General features: G+C 39.2%; 1 protein-coding gene across 1 annotated transcript in view; it reads right to left on the bottom strand.

Moving 5' to 3' along the window:
- The window catches only part of LOC311000134 (uncharacterized protein), a gene marked incomplete at both ends in the record, with an annotated part of 40,897 nt that extends 26,731 nt beyond the window's left edge, over window positions 1–14,166 (bottom strand). Inside the window, 22 exons of the mRNA XM_083990768.1 lie at window positions 148–219; window positions 1,175–1,243; window positions 2,661–2,720; window positions 2,870–2,929; window positions 3,229–3,300; window positions 3,420–3,497; window positions 4,563–4,634; window positions 4,740–4,802; window positions 6,021–6,092; window positions 6,189–6,254; window positions 7,023–7,091; window positions 7,263–7,328; window positions 7,434–7,499; window positions 7,752–7,859; window positions 9,677–9,727; window positions 9,814–9,891; window positions 11,160–11,225; window positions 11,315–11,371; window positions 11,564–11,623; window positions 12,688–12,768; window positions 13,948–13,974; window positions 14,119–14,166. Of these exons, the coding sequence (XP_083846894.1) occupies window positions 148–219; window positions 1,175–1,243; window positions 2,661–2,720; window positions 2,870–2,929; window positions 3,229–3,300; window positions 3,420–3,497; window positions 4,563–4,634; window positions 4,740–4,802; window positions 6,021–6,092; window positions 6,189–6,254; window positions 7,023–7,091; window positions 7,263–7,328; window positions 7,434–7,499; window positions 7,752–7,859; window positions 9,677–9,727; window positions 9,814–9,891; window positions 11,160–11,225; window positions 11,315–11,371; window positions 11,564–11,623; window positions 12,688–12,768; window positions 13,948–13,974; window positions 14,119–14,166 (1,461 nt within the window). The remainder of the gene's footprint in view (window positions 1–147; window positions 220–1,174; window positions 1,244–2,660; window positions 2,721–2,869; window positions 2,930–3,228; window positions 3,301–3,419; window positions 3,498–4,562; window positions 4,635–4,739; window positions 4,803–6,020; window positions 6,093–6,188; window positions 6,255–7,022; window positions 7,092–7,262; window positions 7,329–7,433; window positions 7,500–7,751; window positions 7,860–9,676; window positions 9,728–9,813; window positions 9,892–11,159; window positions 11,226–11,314; window positions 11,372–11,563; window positions 11,624–12,687; window positions 12,769–13,947; window positions 13,975–14,118) is intronic.
- Window positions 14,167–14,546: the final 380 nt, after the last annotated feature.

The following is a 14,546-nucleotide window of genomic DNA, read 5'->3' as shown; positions in this document are numbered from 1 at the left end:
TACAGGCTGAGGATCTGGAGGCTCGGGACTTTTGCTAAATCAAGAGTTTTCTGGGATTCAAACCAGCGATTTTCTCTTAAAACACGGCTGAGCTACTGTGTGAAACCAACTGAGGGACGAGAGAAACACAGGAGAAACTCTTCTTACGTCATCTGCTGCAGGAACGTCTGCAGGTTTGGACGACTTCTTGAACATGCCACTGAACGCACCTCCTTTCTCCTGAAACACAAGGAATGTGGGATTTTATTACAGTATAATGTTTTATACTTGACTTTTTTTTTTTTTGCATGAACATATAATTTAAAATAGTATGACCAATATATTATGATTGGTATGAGTGAAGGGGAGGTATGAAACCCAAAAGGGCTTACATGAAAACCTCACCCATGAAGAACATAATCAAAAACCAAATTTGTTACAAATAAAGACAAGAAAATAAGGAATAATCAAAAGTAACAATCAACTGAGTGACTATACAGTGACTATAAGAAGGAAAGGAAAAAGACATGCTGTAAATGAATGAATAATGCAAAACAATAATGATACATGCAATAATGAATAAACATAACTATAGATGTCTTATTATGTTTCACGGTGCATTGTATCATAACACAATCAATGCAGAATACATGAGTAAATAAAAAGACGTCTCATGAGGCCACTATTGTTATTTTCTCAGTCATCAGTTGATTTGTTTGATCAATAATAGAAACGGTGAAACTTTTTATGCACGAAAGCAAAAGATTTTCAGTTTAATCTTCAGGATTGTGAAGCTGAAATCCGAGAAGTTTTGTCCCATTTACATAAAAAATAACTTAAATCCAATCATCAATAGTATAATTGCTGAATAATATTCAGTTGAGCGACCACTTCTATCTGCTCTCACAAACAAGGAGGATGTTTTCCTCACAGCTTCTCTTTTTCTTTGACCTTCATTGGTTCATTGTTTCGATCAGATTAAATAAAAATATCTCCTGAACTTCCTTCATTTATAAAATATTCGAAATATAAAAAGCACAAAGAGGAAACTGCTCTTCTTGCTCGAGCTTAACAACATGAATATTCAGATATATCTCAAACATGTTGATCTTTAAAAAGTGAGATATCATATTATAAACTGTGTGGCAGATGGATTTCCAGAGATGCTGTGCCGTGTTGTTATGACCTCACCGACCTTTGCGCCGGCGGCCTCCGACAGACTGTCGCTGCTCGCCGACAGATCTTTGTGAGACGACAGATTCTCCTGAAACAAGAAATAAAAACTCTCAGAAACGAGAGACAGAGAGACAGAGAAACAGAGACGGAAACTTCCTCAGAGTTTGAACTCTGGTTCTTCCTGCGTCGTACGAGGAACATGATGAGTCACGCTCACATGTTGTTTATTGTTTAGCTGCAAGAAACCAGGTTAAAAACAGAGAACAGGTGACGGAGAGGATGAATCATCAGCTGTTAGTCAATCAGGTGGTGAAGATGCTTTAATCTCATCTTTTACAGGTGGTAGATGTCGACCGAACATTTTCTATTCAGTCATAACGAGCTGAGTGAAGGTTTGTTTTATTTTTTTCATCTTATACATTTAGATTAATTATATAAAACAGGCACTTGAGGTTGCATGTGAGCCTATATAATGTGGCTCTTTGCAGTTCCACCATAAAAAATGTGGCTCTTAGACCCTGGCTGGTCGGCCACCGCTGCTCTAATCAGTTCCAGATTACACTACTGCGATGCACTTTATGTTGGCGCCTTCAACTTGTGCAAAACGCTGCTGCTTGTCTTTTAACCAACACTAACAGACGAGACATCACATCACTCCTGTTCTTAACTCCCTTCACTAGCTTCCCGTCCTTTATAGAATTGATTCAAAACTTTTAATGTTTGTTTTTCAAGCTCTTAACGGCACCTTATTTATCTCTATAACGCATTATGACCATCCTTATAATGAGTTATAATGCAGTTATATTGTATAACTATAGTTATAAACACTCACAAATGATCATAATGCTATAAACAATAAACATTTTTTCATGACTTATAAGGTCAGGTATTATAATAGAGTTATAATTGTTAGCTCTGGAATAAGCTCCCCGCCGAAACGCTTCTTATTTCTGACCTGGGCCTCTTCAAATCTAAACTAAAAACCTATTTATTTAGGATGGCTTTTAATACCCAGAAGCATGGAGACACTTTTATTTGATTTTGTTCTATTTTATTGCTTTCATTGTTTTTAATTGTGTTAACTTCTTCCTTTTTATTTATTATCTATTGTAAAGCACTTTGGTTCACCAAAAGGGTTGTTCTAAAGGGCTGTATAAATAAAGTACAAGTACAATAAATGGTATTTCCAAAGTAAAATGATTTCTATGATGATATATTGATCAGATGATACATGAATTGTATTGTCTGTGAGGAAACAGGCTGAGACGCCGCTCTGAGAAGAGTTTTGTGATGTGTTTTAAATTTGATATCAATTTAAATATAATTTAATTCAAATGATTAAAAGCAGCATGAGAAGATCTTGTTGTTGTGGCACGAAGCAGCACTCAGTTCACAGAGTCCCGCCACAGTAAAAGCTCCTGGTTTCTACAGATTATATTGATTATTTATATCATATGTGATTATTCTCTACATGTGACCTCCGCTTGTGTTTGAACAGCTGTTACCTCTCCAGATGTTTTGGGCGTCTTCTTGAGGAGGCCGCTGAACAAACCGCCTCCTTTCTCCTGCACAGAGAAGAGACGACGATGACGACAAAACAAAAAACAAAGAAACCTTAGTAGCGTGACCTCCACCCGACACGACGACGGAGCTGCGGCGACTTGAGCTGCGCCGTGTGACTCATGTGGTTTCAGTCACGAGGACTCGGACTCACCTTGTTCTCCAACAGGTTCTCAGAGCTGACGGAGAGATCCCCACGCAGCGACTCTGGAGCCTGAACACAACGCAAAAATGTGACCAAACGTGTGGGAACATGAAAACTGGCTGAGCATGCACACACACACGCACGCACACACACAACCACAGGCATGAATCCAGACAGAGAGGGGGAGGTGTGGACTCTGCAGGATGATTACATGTGTGTGTGAGTGACGTAATTTCTGCAGAGCCGCATAGTTTTCAATCAAGAACATTAAATGTTGCATAAGAAAGAAGAAAAACCTCTGTAGAAAGAAGATCATTTTACTAAATAACTGATTTAAAAAGCTTTGGTTGAGTTTGTAAACACGTCACCTGCTCCAGTCGAGGGCCTTCAGACAGTTTGGGAGATTTCTTGAACATCCCACTGAAAACTCCTCCTTTCTCCTGACACACAAACACACACACAAACTCTTTGAGCTTATCGTTGCCTCAGGTTAAAAACATTAAATCTGCTTTACGACCTGATCAGATGTTAGTGGCGTAGTGAAGTGTAAACCTCGTACTTTGGTGCTGTTGCTGCTGCTGCTCTCAGAGAGCGTCTCAGCGCCGCCTGTCGCCTCCGTCTGCAGCGACTCTCTGTCCTGAGACACAGACACACGAGAAGAGGTGACGACAACGTGATGATGTTTTATGATTATTTCAGATAAGCAAATCGACAACAGAGCACTTACTCAAATTTACCTCATGTAATAAAATCTGTATCAAGAGGCAAACTGTTGCAGAAAGAACTATTTTCACCTAATAAAAATCTGAAAAAAATGCATTTTGTGTCTAAGAAATAATGGAAACAAACCGTAGATGCTGAACTATTGGAACAGTCTCCCATGCCATCTTAGGTCTACTACTTCTCTATTTAGCTTCAAAGCATCACTTCTAATTCATTTGCAAACTCCTTGTTCTTGTTTCTGATTATGTTTATTATTTATTTATTTATTTATTATTTCCTATTATTTATCTTTCCTCTCTCTCGTGAAAACTGTATTTTTTTTTTTGTGTGTGTGTGTGATTCTCTTATCTGATTATTTATTTACTTAGTTTTTATTATTATTATTATATTATTATTTTATTTCTTTCTTTATTTTTCCCATTTGTAAGCTTAGATATCACAAGTTGACTATTATTCTGATATCTGGCCGTCTGTGGATTAGCTGGGGTTAGGAGAGCCTTGTGTTTTTCTTTTATTTCTTAACCTGACATTGTATCATTGTATCTTTTTGTGGAAGGACCCCCTCGAAAATGAGATGATTCATCTCAAGGGGCTATCCTGAATAAATAAATTCAAATTCAAATTCAAATTCAAATTCTATGAATAGACAAAATGAGTAAAATAAGTTAATTAAGTGTAAGTGTGTACAATATGCATGTACTATAATGCCTTTAACTGACATGATAAAGTACAACAGAACATGTCAGAACATAAATAACATGTGTAGCAGCGTCTTTTTGCCTCCTGTTGAAGCCTCCTGGTAAAATTCACTTCAGTTTTATTTGATTGAAACTGAAAAACACATTCACTGAACTGCAGTAAAATACATTTATGTACAGTACAACTTTGGATCAAAAACAACAAAGTGTATCCAGACTTTCACAATTCTGAAGCTGAAGCTGAAGCTGAAGCTAAAAACTTAATTTCCAAACCACGTTACCTGCCCAGGTGTCCCCTCTCCGGGAATCTTGGGAGATTTTCGGAGAATCCCGCTGAAAAACCCTCCTTTTTCCTGGTGATGTCAGACGTAATTACAGTAAAGTAAATTAAATCCGCACTGTGAGCAGCTGTTGCGTCATAATCCCGTCACCTGACGCAGGAATCCGTCTGAACTCACCTTTGAAGTGTCGGTCAGATTATCGGAGCTGCCGGACAGATCGTCGTGCAGAGAGCGCCGGTCCTGAAACACAAACACACGGCGCTGATGAAGAACAGGGAGGAAGACACTGTCACTTCTCTCACACTGTTTCTTTACTTGTTCATTAGATCACTTGTTTTTCTATGGTTTTGTAAAAGTGTACAAAGGTAAATACATGTTTATAGCAACAGGTGAATATTTGAAAGTAAAAGATTATCAGCTGGTAACCTGGGAGCTCATTATTGAGAAGTGGAGAAGCAGGATGAAATAAATTCATGCTTCTTCTTGCTGCTTTTCCGACATGTTAGTGTTTTCCTTTTTTGTTTTGTTTTTTGCAACTCTTGTCTAAACTATTTGTTTTGTTCTGCTTCTTCTTTTATTATGTTATTTTCACATGTTCGGAATAAAGTCTTCTTCCTTCATCCAGTGAGAGAGACCGTTTTCTACTGTACCTTTTTTTTTGTGCCTGACACCACGTCAAGTTCCTTGTGCTGTAAACTGACCTTTACTGCTCTCGGAAATAAAAACATTTCTGTTTCTGATTCTGATTTACTGTAGATTAGGTTTGGCAACAATCCTCACATCCTATACAGAATAAATGGGAAATACTCAAAACACTATAAACATTAAAGGAATAGTTCAACATTTTGGCAAATTGGCCCATTGCCATAATCCCTATAGTCATAGTGTAACGGAGGTGCACTCACTCACCCATAAAGGACGTGCTAACCAGACTGCCAAGCGCTCATTGAGCTCTTGGCAAAACGGTTTGCATCGTCGCCTGCCGTGCAGATTGACATTGGCTACATTTACCACGGTATGAGATAATATCAGAACGTTACGAGACAGAATTGTTTTCGAGGCAAATGCAGAGACTGCTTGATGAAAAACTGTCCCTGAAGGCAACACGCATCAGTGGTTTTGCATGTATTTCCCTCTAAAACAACTCTGTCTTGTAACGTTCTGTTATTATCTCATAGCGTGGTGAATGTGCAGGTCACAACTTGTCCACCAGAGCGTTGTGGAGTTGTTGGATTGTGTATTTGATGAGTTTGATGAGGGAAACCAAGAAATCCCATTAGCCTCCGTAGCGTAGCTCTGAGCAGCTCGCCGCTCTGCTCCTCCATTCTAAAAATAGCTTGCACCCAAAATTAAAGGTAACGAAAATGTTGAACTATCCCTTTAAAGGAGAGGCTGAAAACCATAAAGGAGCTCAGTCTTTCATTAATAGATTCACACTGTTTTAAACATCTTCATCACCTCGTCAGCCTGAGCAGCGTCCGCTGACTTTGGAGTCTTCTTGAACATCCCGCTGAATATTCCTCCTTTTTCCTGAAACAAACACAGGTTCGGAGGATTTATCCCGGTCAAGGTCGGGTCAGTGTCGCGCTCTAAGTCTGTTGTGTGTCTGTGTCTGTAATCACTCACCTTGTTGCTGCCTTCAGACAGACTGTCGCTGCTGGCCGACAGCTCTCGCTGAGCGCTCAGATTCTCCTGTGATGACGGAAAATGAACAGAAACAATATTTAACAACTTTATAATAAATCCAAAATCCTGTTTCTGTCTGAAGCCGACGTTAGCTGTAGTGAGGCTCGCTGTTGCTCATTTTCTTTCTGCTGCTGTTTTGTATTCCTTGTTTTGCTGAAGCTTCATTTTTAAAACGCAAAAGTTTATTTTGCAAAAAGCTCAGTGTTTATTTATTTATTTATTTATTAACATTTTATCAGGTTTACTCATGTTATACATTTCTCTTTTCTTTCTTTTTCCTCCTGTTGACATTTGTAACTGATGTAGTAGGTTTAGTTTGAGATTGTTAGGAGAGCCTTTATGTGTTGTGTCATGTTGATGTGTGCGTCCTTAGATTATCTTATAATAAGTTACTATTATTTATGTATTTATTTATTTATTTTGAGCTTGTTGCTGCTGTCTGATATTACATTTTTGAGGAAGCCCTTGAAAACGAGATGGTATATCTTCTAATTAGATTTTCAAATAAAAATAAATAACTAAACACTGTGCACAGCAGGAGGGAGAAATATTTTGTGTATTTGTGCAGCATTTTTAACACACAACCTTTTTTTCTGCAACGTTTCTCATGCAACATTTATTTTTAGTGTTAACAATACCGTTGCTGTTGCATTGCAACTGTTATACAAGGCTGATTTCCCTGTGGAGACACTTATAGTGCATCTTATCTTATTATTTTAACATTTTCAAAGTAGTTTTTCTTTAAAAAGCAAGAGGAAATGTTTGCCACCTCACCTGTGCAGGCGTCTCGTCCACTGGTTTGGCGGATTTTTTAAGGATGCCGGAGAAGAAGTTTCCTCTCTCCTTTAAAGACACGAGCAAAAACATGATGAAGAAGATTTTTATGTTGTGTGTTATTGTTGACACTGAAATAAACAATGAGAAGCTCTTTTTCTTCCTCATGTTAAAACACTGCGTAGTTTCTGTTTATATAAAATCCATTTCACTTGCTGAAGCCATGAAAACAGGACTCACATAGGCCGGTTCAGATGTTTTCTCCTCTTCCTCTTCATCCTCCGGATCGCTGTCCGCTCTGCTGACCTGTCAGTGAACGCACCAGTGAGTCAACAGGCTGAAGAAGAAGACGACGATAGAAACTGGAAATGTAGATTTTAGATGAACAGCAGATGGTGATGAGGATTTTACCGTCAGTGCAGGAGTTTTATCTTTGGGTGTTTTCTTGAACATCCCAGCGATCAGACCTCCGAAGTCCTGGAGGAACGAGGAGGAAGTGAAAGTTTACACATCTGGAGAACAAACTGCAAACAAATGTTTCTTTTTTTTAATATAAAACAAGAGAATCTAGTTTAGTGCATCAATAAAAGCCATGTTGCTCCTCTGTTATTTATTTTGCAAAGATATCGTCACGTAAACACAGAAACACTGAGTCAAAGATGTTTGTGTTGAGTTTGGAGAAGCAGAACTGTGGTTTGATAAGACGAGTCCCTGCCGTTCGTCTCTCACCTGTTTGGCCTCTGCGTTTTTTTCTTGCTTGTTTTTTTCTGTCGTTTCTTCTTTTTCCGAGGCTCCGTCCTCGGCGCCGGGAGTCGGACTGGGATCTCTGCTGCTGGGCTGAGGGAGGAGTCAACAAACAAACTGAATCTATATAAATCAATACACGACTCAAACTGATCTCAAACTGTCTCCAGGGTCAAGAAGGAACCTCCTCCCACCTTTGACCTCACTATGAGATGTGTTATATACAAATTAAATTTACAACAGGTGGAACAGAAGATGTTTTAAGAACGAGGTTATAAAAAGCTTCAACTCTGTCAGGACAAATAAGATGCATGAGGAAACAAGTATCCACCACTTTAACCAATTGAACATGTGCAGCTGTGAAAGCTGCAGGTTTTACACACTATCTGTGATTTTCTTATTGATTTATTTTTATTTTCTTGGGTAATTTGTGTCTTTATTTATTTATGAGTCGACAGTAGAGATGAAAGAGAGAAAAGGACAGAAGGAGAAGAACTAAACACTAAACAAGACTATAAAAAAAAAAACTTAGACTGAGCTGGACTAGATGACTGAAGCTGAGAAATGACGGTGCAGCTGAGCAACATCTGGGCGCCACAAATGACAGATCATCATCACATCATTCACACAGATGCTTCCAGACAACGTCAGCATCTGTTAGATAAATGTGTGATTTCAACATGTGGATATCTCTGTTGGACTAGAAATATGAAGCAGGTTATTTTTATGATGAACAACCTCCGACGTTTACACAATTCAACACATTTGAATCGTCTGATGAGGAAGAAATGGGACGAGGATTTAAAAGAAGAGATTCAAGAAGAATTCGACTCAACAACACGTCGTATAATTCACAATATACAACCAACAACAACAACAACACTGCTACATGTGTCACAGAAACTAAACCACAAGTTAAAAAAAAAACATCTGAACATCTCCAAGATGAGATAAACCCAAGCAGCAGAGATCCTCCTCCACCATGAAGCCGCCACACACTGAGTGAAGAAGATGAAGTCGAAGAAGAACAAGAACAAGAAGACAACAAGAAGAATGGTAAAATAATCACCGATAAAAATGATCTGGTAGATGGCTTTAACAATTTCTTTGTGAATGTGGAGCCGCAACTGGCAAAGGAAATAAATCCTCCTCAACGGGGCTGTGTGTGGCGTAGTGGTTAAAGCGGCCGCCCCATGTAAAGGCTACAACGCAGGCGTCCCCGATTCGAATCCCGTGTCGGGCAGACCTTTCCTGCATGTCATTCCCCCTCTCTCTGCCTCCCTCTTTGCTGTCTATCTATGTATACTGTGTACTATCAAAAAAAGGCAAAAAGCCAAAAAATATACTTAAAAAAAAAAAAAAAAAAATCCTCCTCAAGGGGGAGGTGCTGAAAAATTAAATGAAGATAGGAATCCAGTCACAATCTTTTTGAGAGAGACAGATAAAAATGAAATTATTGATGTTGTTCACAATTTTAAGAACAAAACATCTTTGGACTGGAAAGATACAGTCTTGAAGGTGGGGAATGATTTATGGGACTAATGTTAAATGTCTATTTTTGCTTGGTATTTGCTGAGTATGTACATGTAGGTGTGTGTATATGTGTGTAGATGGCATGTATGTTTGTTTGTTTATGTAAAGGCACTGTATATACATATATGTACATGTATGGTTTAAAGGTTAGGGCATCTATAAGCTAGTGGCTTCAGCCCTGACCCTTTCGATCAGCCTCTTAGAGGGATGTGTTACTGTTTTTTTCTTGTGGTTCTATTTATTTCTTTGATGTGCTGCTGATCGAAATAAACTCAAACTCAATAATCAAAGACGAAAATGAAGAAGGAAAAGAAGGAAGAAGAATCCAAAGAAGAAGAAGCCGCCACCATGACAACAGTGAAGCAGCAGCTTCGTACCTTTGGTGACGACTTTAACTGCAAACCTTTCATGACGCCCTTCAGACCGCCCTGTCGACCACAGTCACATGTCACAAACCAGCTGATAACATCCAACACACACACACACATATAAACACACACACACTCTTTCTCACCGGTTTGCTGCCAGCGGGTTGTTTGATCGGGGCGTCGCCAGTTTTTTCCTCTCGGTCGCCGTCGTCAAACACGTAACTCTGAGAAAATCAAACAAACTGAGACTTAACAACAGAAAATAAACTCACACACTGTTCTGCTCTGTGTGTGTGTGTGTCACTGTATTAATCATCTCATCTTGTCCTTTCACCTGACTACGACCTGATGCTGATGTGAACGCCTGACATCAGCAGACACACACCTACACCTGACACACACACACACACACACACGCTGGCGTTTCCCACACACACCTGTTTGACTACAGAAACCAGTTCAGCTGAGTCAGCCTCTAAACATCTCTTTATATAAACACATTTAATCCTCATCATTACTGATTTCTTGTACTTACATTCTGACATTTACCTGCATCTTATTGTCAAAACACATATAACATAGGCCTACAGCTCTGTAAAAAATAAAGAGACCACTACTCCAAAATGTTCTTAATAAATCAGCTTCTCTACATGTGGCAGTCATCGATTCCAGTGTCTATTGAACTCCAACTCCAATTGGGATTATTCCACCAATTTCGATTTCTAAACTCTTCTTAAGTTGAAAAAGTAGTGTTGTGTTGTTTTAAAATGAATATGAACTTGTTTTCTTTGCATTATACAAGGTCTGAAAACACCAGAACTTCTTTTGTTATTTTGACCTGTTGCCATTTTCTGCAAATAAATGCTCTAAATTACAATATTTTTATTTCCAATTTGGAAGAAATTTTGTCAGTAGGTTATAGAATGAAACAAAAGTGTTCATTTTACTCAAACACATAGCTATGAATAGTAAAACCAGAGGAACTGATCATTTTGAAGTGGTTGGTGGTGAGCTGTATGTAATAATGTATGTACAGATTGATGTGTAGACTGTCTATCCTTTTAGAAATGTCTATTTTTTGAATGTTATTAAATATGAACTTTTAGCTTTCATCATAATTTATTACATGTATTGTGTTGTCTGTTTTTGTATTGTGTGTCTTGTGATAAAGTTTAACATAATAAAGCACCGAGGTCTGTGCAGTGTCTGTTTAACTGCTTATAAAAGCAGATGTTTATCAGTGTGTGTATGAACTTGGCATGCATGAGTGTCACACATTACGTCTATTTTTCTAATCTCTGTTTGAGCTTTGAGACGATCTTCCTGTTTGTGGATCACCGGTGGAAACACATGTGTAATTCATCAGTCAGGGAGGTTCAGACAGAGAGGTGTATTATGGGAAGTGTAGTGTTTCTTTGTTTTCTTAACCTCCCATCTTACTGAATACAATAGGAGCTTTACAAGATGAAACATGCAGGTGTGTTTCGCTCACAGTGAACGTCGGTGATTTCTCTTTCTGGCTCCGTCGAAACAGTCCGGTCAGGACCGAGGGATTATTCTGCAACGAAGTAACAAATGCAAATTGTTAGAGGAAGATATATTGTATTGTTTGTGTGGTTAAAAGGTGGAAACTGGAGCTTCTTCTACCTGTTTGAAGTCCAGTTCATCTTCTGCAGCTCCTGGCTGGTCGTTGTCTCTGGAGCTCTGAGGAGGAAGAGGAAGAGGAAGGACAGTGACACGATGCACAGGGGTAAAAAAAAATAGGTATTATGTTGTGTGTGTGTGTGTGTGTGTGTGTGTGTGTGTGTGTGTGTGTGTGTGTGTGTGTGTGTGTGTGTGTGTGTGTGTGTGTGTGTGTGTGTGTGTGTGTGTGTGTGTGTGTGTGTGTTTGCGTACTTGTGTGTTCTCAGTCTGCGGCCTCCTGCGCTGGCTGTATCTGGCTGTGGCGTTCAGCTCCTGTGTGAAAAACAACAGCAGCTGATCAGAGCAGCAGGGAAACATGAGAGCTGCAGTAGCTCAGGTCGGTTCTTTACTGTAAACTCTTCTCACAGCGACTAAGGGTCGAAGCCGACGCACTTCAAGTTCAATTTCCCAGCAGGAAACAAACAAAACTCACTTATGTAGGAAACTCTATTATGTAGATTTAAAGTGATACGCCAACATTTTTGTTTGTGTCTTGCCTCACTCCAGAGTCCATGACCAGCAGATAGACACCATCCTTTCGACTGTGCGTGCAGTAACAAGGGAGATAGAGCCGTATCGCCCGTAATTAGCGTGTATAGGTAGTGTTAGCCTGCCTCCTCCCCGAGCTGAAATCAGCAGTCAGAAACTGATTTCATTTTAGCTCTAAACTCTGTAAATATATCACTTTATCAACATTTCAAACATTTTTAGGCGAGAAAGTAGCCGTTTAGATCAGCAGTGTGTCATTAATTTGTCTAAATACCAGCTGTTTACAATTTTGTTCGGACAAATTCGGCGCTACTCAAGCTAGCCGTTGTGACCAACGCACTTCCGGTTACTTTCCCAAAATAAAACACCCGTTGCCCTTTACATACAGAAAACCATGACGATAGAATTTGTGCTTTTACTTTGAAATAGGAAGCTAACCTACCCTCGATGTAGCTAGCTTGAACCAAAATAAACCGTCTTTGCTTGGACCCTCTGTTTTGACCGATCTCGTCCCGTTACCGGCATTTGACCGCTCAAGATGCCTTACCGGAGAGTTTTGTCAGCTTTGAGACGAAGATCGGTCCATTTAGAGTTGCTGAAGAGTGTCTCAGGCTAACACTACCGATACACTTCCAGCGTTTGAGCTAAGGTAGTTACAGGCGATACGGCTCTATCTCCCTTGTTACCGCACGCACAGTCGAAAGGATGGTGTCTATCTGCTGGTCATGGACTCGGGAGTGAGGCAAGAAACGGGGAAAAAAATGTTGGCGTATCCCTTTAAGGCTCAGAAATGTGTGTGTGTGTGTGTAAGCGGAGCTGACCCCTGAACGCATCACAGGGTGTTGTACCTGTTCTGTGGGTCTGGGAGGAACCACAGGAGTGTCCAACGATTTCTCTTTTGTTTCCCTTCGTGTTAAGTTTCCATCGGCCTGACAGAGAGGAAGGAGCGAGACAATACACTTTTTGTTAAAACAACAATCCACCAGGTGTAGAAAAAAAGAGAAGAAAACCCAGGCATGAAATAATTAAATCACTTAATTATGCTCCTAAACACACAACACACACTCTTGTCTTGTCTCAGATGATCTGTATTTAATAAAACTTAAATAAAGGTTATTCAGTCCAGTAAATACCTCATTGTTTGTTGCAGCAGGTCGTTTGGTCCTGTACTGTGTGTGATTCAGCTCCTGGAGGAGAAAGAAAAAAAAGAAAAATCAGTTGAATCTCTGCAAATTAAATCTGTTAAAGTGTCCGATTCTCCTGATTTCCTCTTTGATTTTTGTAAATAATGTCATAAAACTGAGTGATGAAGTTAAAGGAGCAGATGCAGCTTGTACTCCCAGTGTTTCACCGTTTCACCAAAATACATTTTGAAGTGATTACATCATCATCGTTTAGGAAACATCTGCAAAGATCATTATTTAGCAAAGACTTGTAGCACTTTCTTTCGTTTTTTTTATAGGATCAATTTAGACGACCACTGTTGTTTATATAGGGGAGGATCTTTATGAGCCTTTTATGGCTTCCTACCTCTTTAGTGTAATGTTTAAACTGTTTATGATTTTATATATAGTATATATAATGTGCAAATCATCTAATCTAATCAGATATTTCTATACCGACGCTGCCAGAGTCACAGTAACAACAGAGGTCAGTAGGAATCAATATTTGCTTTCTGAGTGAATGGAAAAAGTGGTGCGGTTACAACCCAGACGGAAAGAGACCGACTTAAATGTTACCAGATGTTTCAGGTTGGTATTAAACACATCTGTTCTGTTCAGAGGAGGCTGAACCACAGACGTTGTATATTGTATTGTATGCCTGTAAGGACTTTGGCTAAAGTCTGGGATTCATGAGGAGAGGATGTGAATACAGATCAGACTCTTCACGTTGGACTCACAGAGTCTGAAGGTCGTGGAGGAACCACAGGAGTCGCTCCCTCTGGTCTCTCTGCGTCATTTCTCCTCCTCTGTAAAGATAATTCACCATTTACTTAAAAAACATCAGCAGCAACATCCTGGAGTTTTATTCTCATATTGTTATGTCACTGTTATCTAATCTAATGATATCATTAACACATTTTAACTTCATCAGAGGTGTGAGTTTACCTCCGCAGGTTTAGGAGGAGGTTTTGGCTGAAAATAGATGAGAAAACAAAAAGAAGACACGGTGAAACCTGAGTGTGTGAAGTGTGGAAACATTGTGCAGCATTGTGTGTGGGATATTTTACAAGTTATTATCATTATTATCATTATTATTCCAGCTCTAACTGTTCTCACCGGCTTTGGTTTCTTCTTGACTTCTGGCTTCACCATACACGCCTCCATCCTGCCTGTTCAAACGACACACACATGAAACGGTTCAAAACGATCGATCACACTGGAGCATAAATAATGACATTAAGAACAACTGAAGTTAATTATGTGGAAAATCCCAGTTAAATACTAATATTACAGAGTAAGCATTGAACTGTTCAAAGGCAAAGAGACGGGGAAACTTGTGTTTTACATGAAAATTAAAAAGGAACGAGTGAGATTGTATATTGTTTTGTTTTTATTTAAATAGAAGATTCACAGGAAGTCATATGTGCTGTGTCCTTTTTCATGAAGATTTAAAGACTCTCTTGTCTGGCCAACATCTGGAAATATGTTTCATAATACATATATTTTACAGCTGTGAGCGGTTCCTCCACTTTCCTTTGTGCACT

Source organism: Trachurus trachurus, assembly GCF_905171665.1.
Source record: "Trachurus trachurus genome assembly, chromosome: 17".
In the NCBI taxonomy this organism is placed as follows: Eukaryota; Metazoa; Chordata; class Actinopteri; order Carangiformes; family Carangidae; genus Trachurus; species Trachurus trachurus.
Note: the sequence above shows the minus strand (reverse complement) of the source record. Positions and strands in the feature narration are given on the sequence as shown.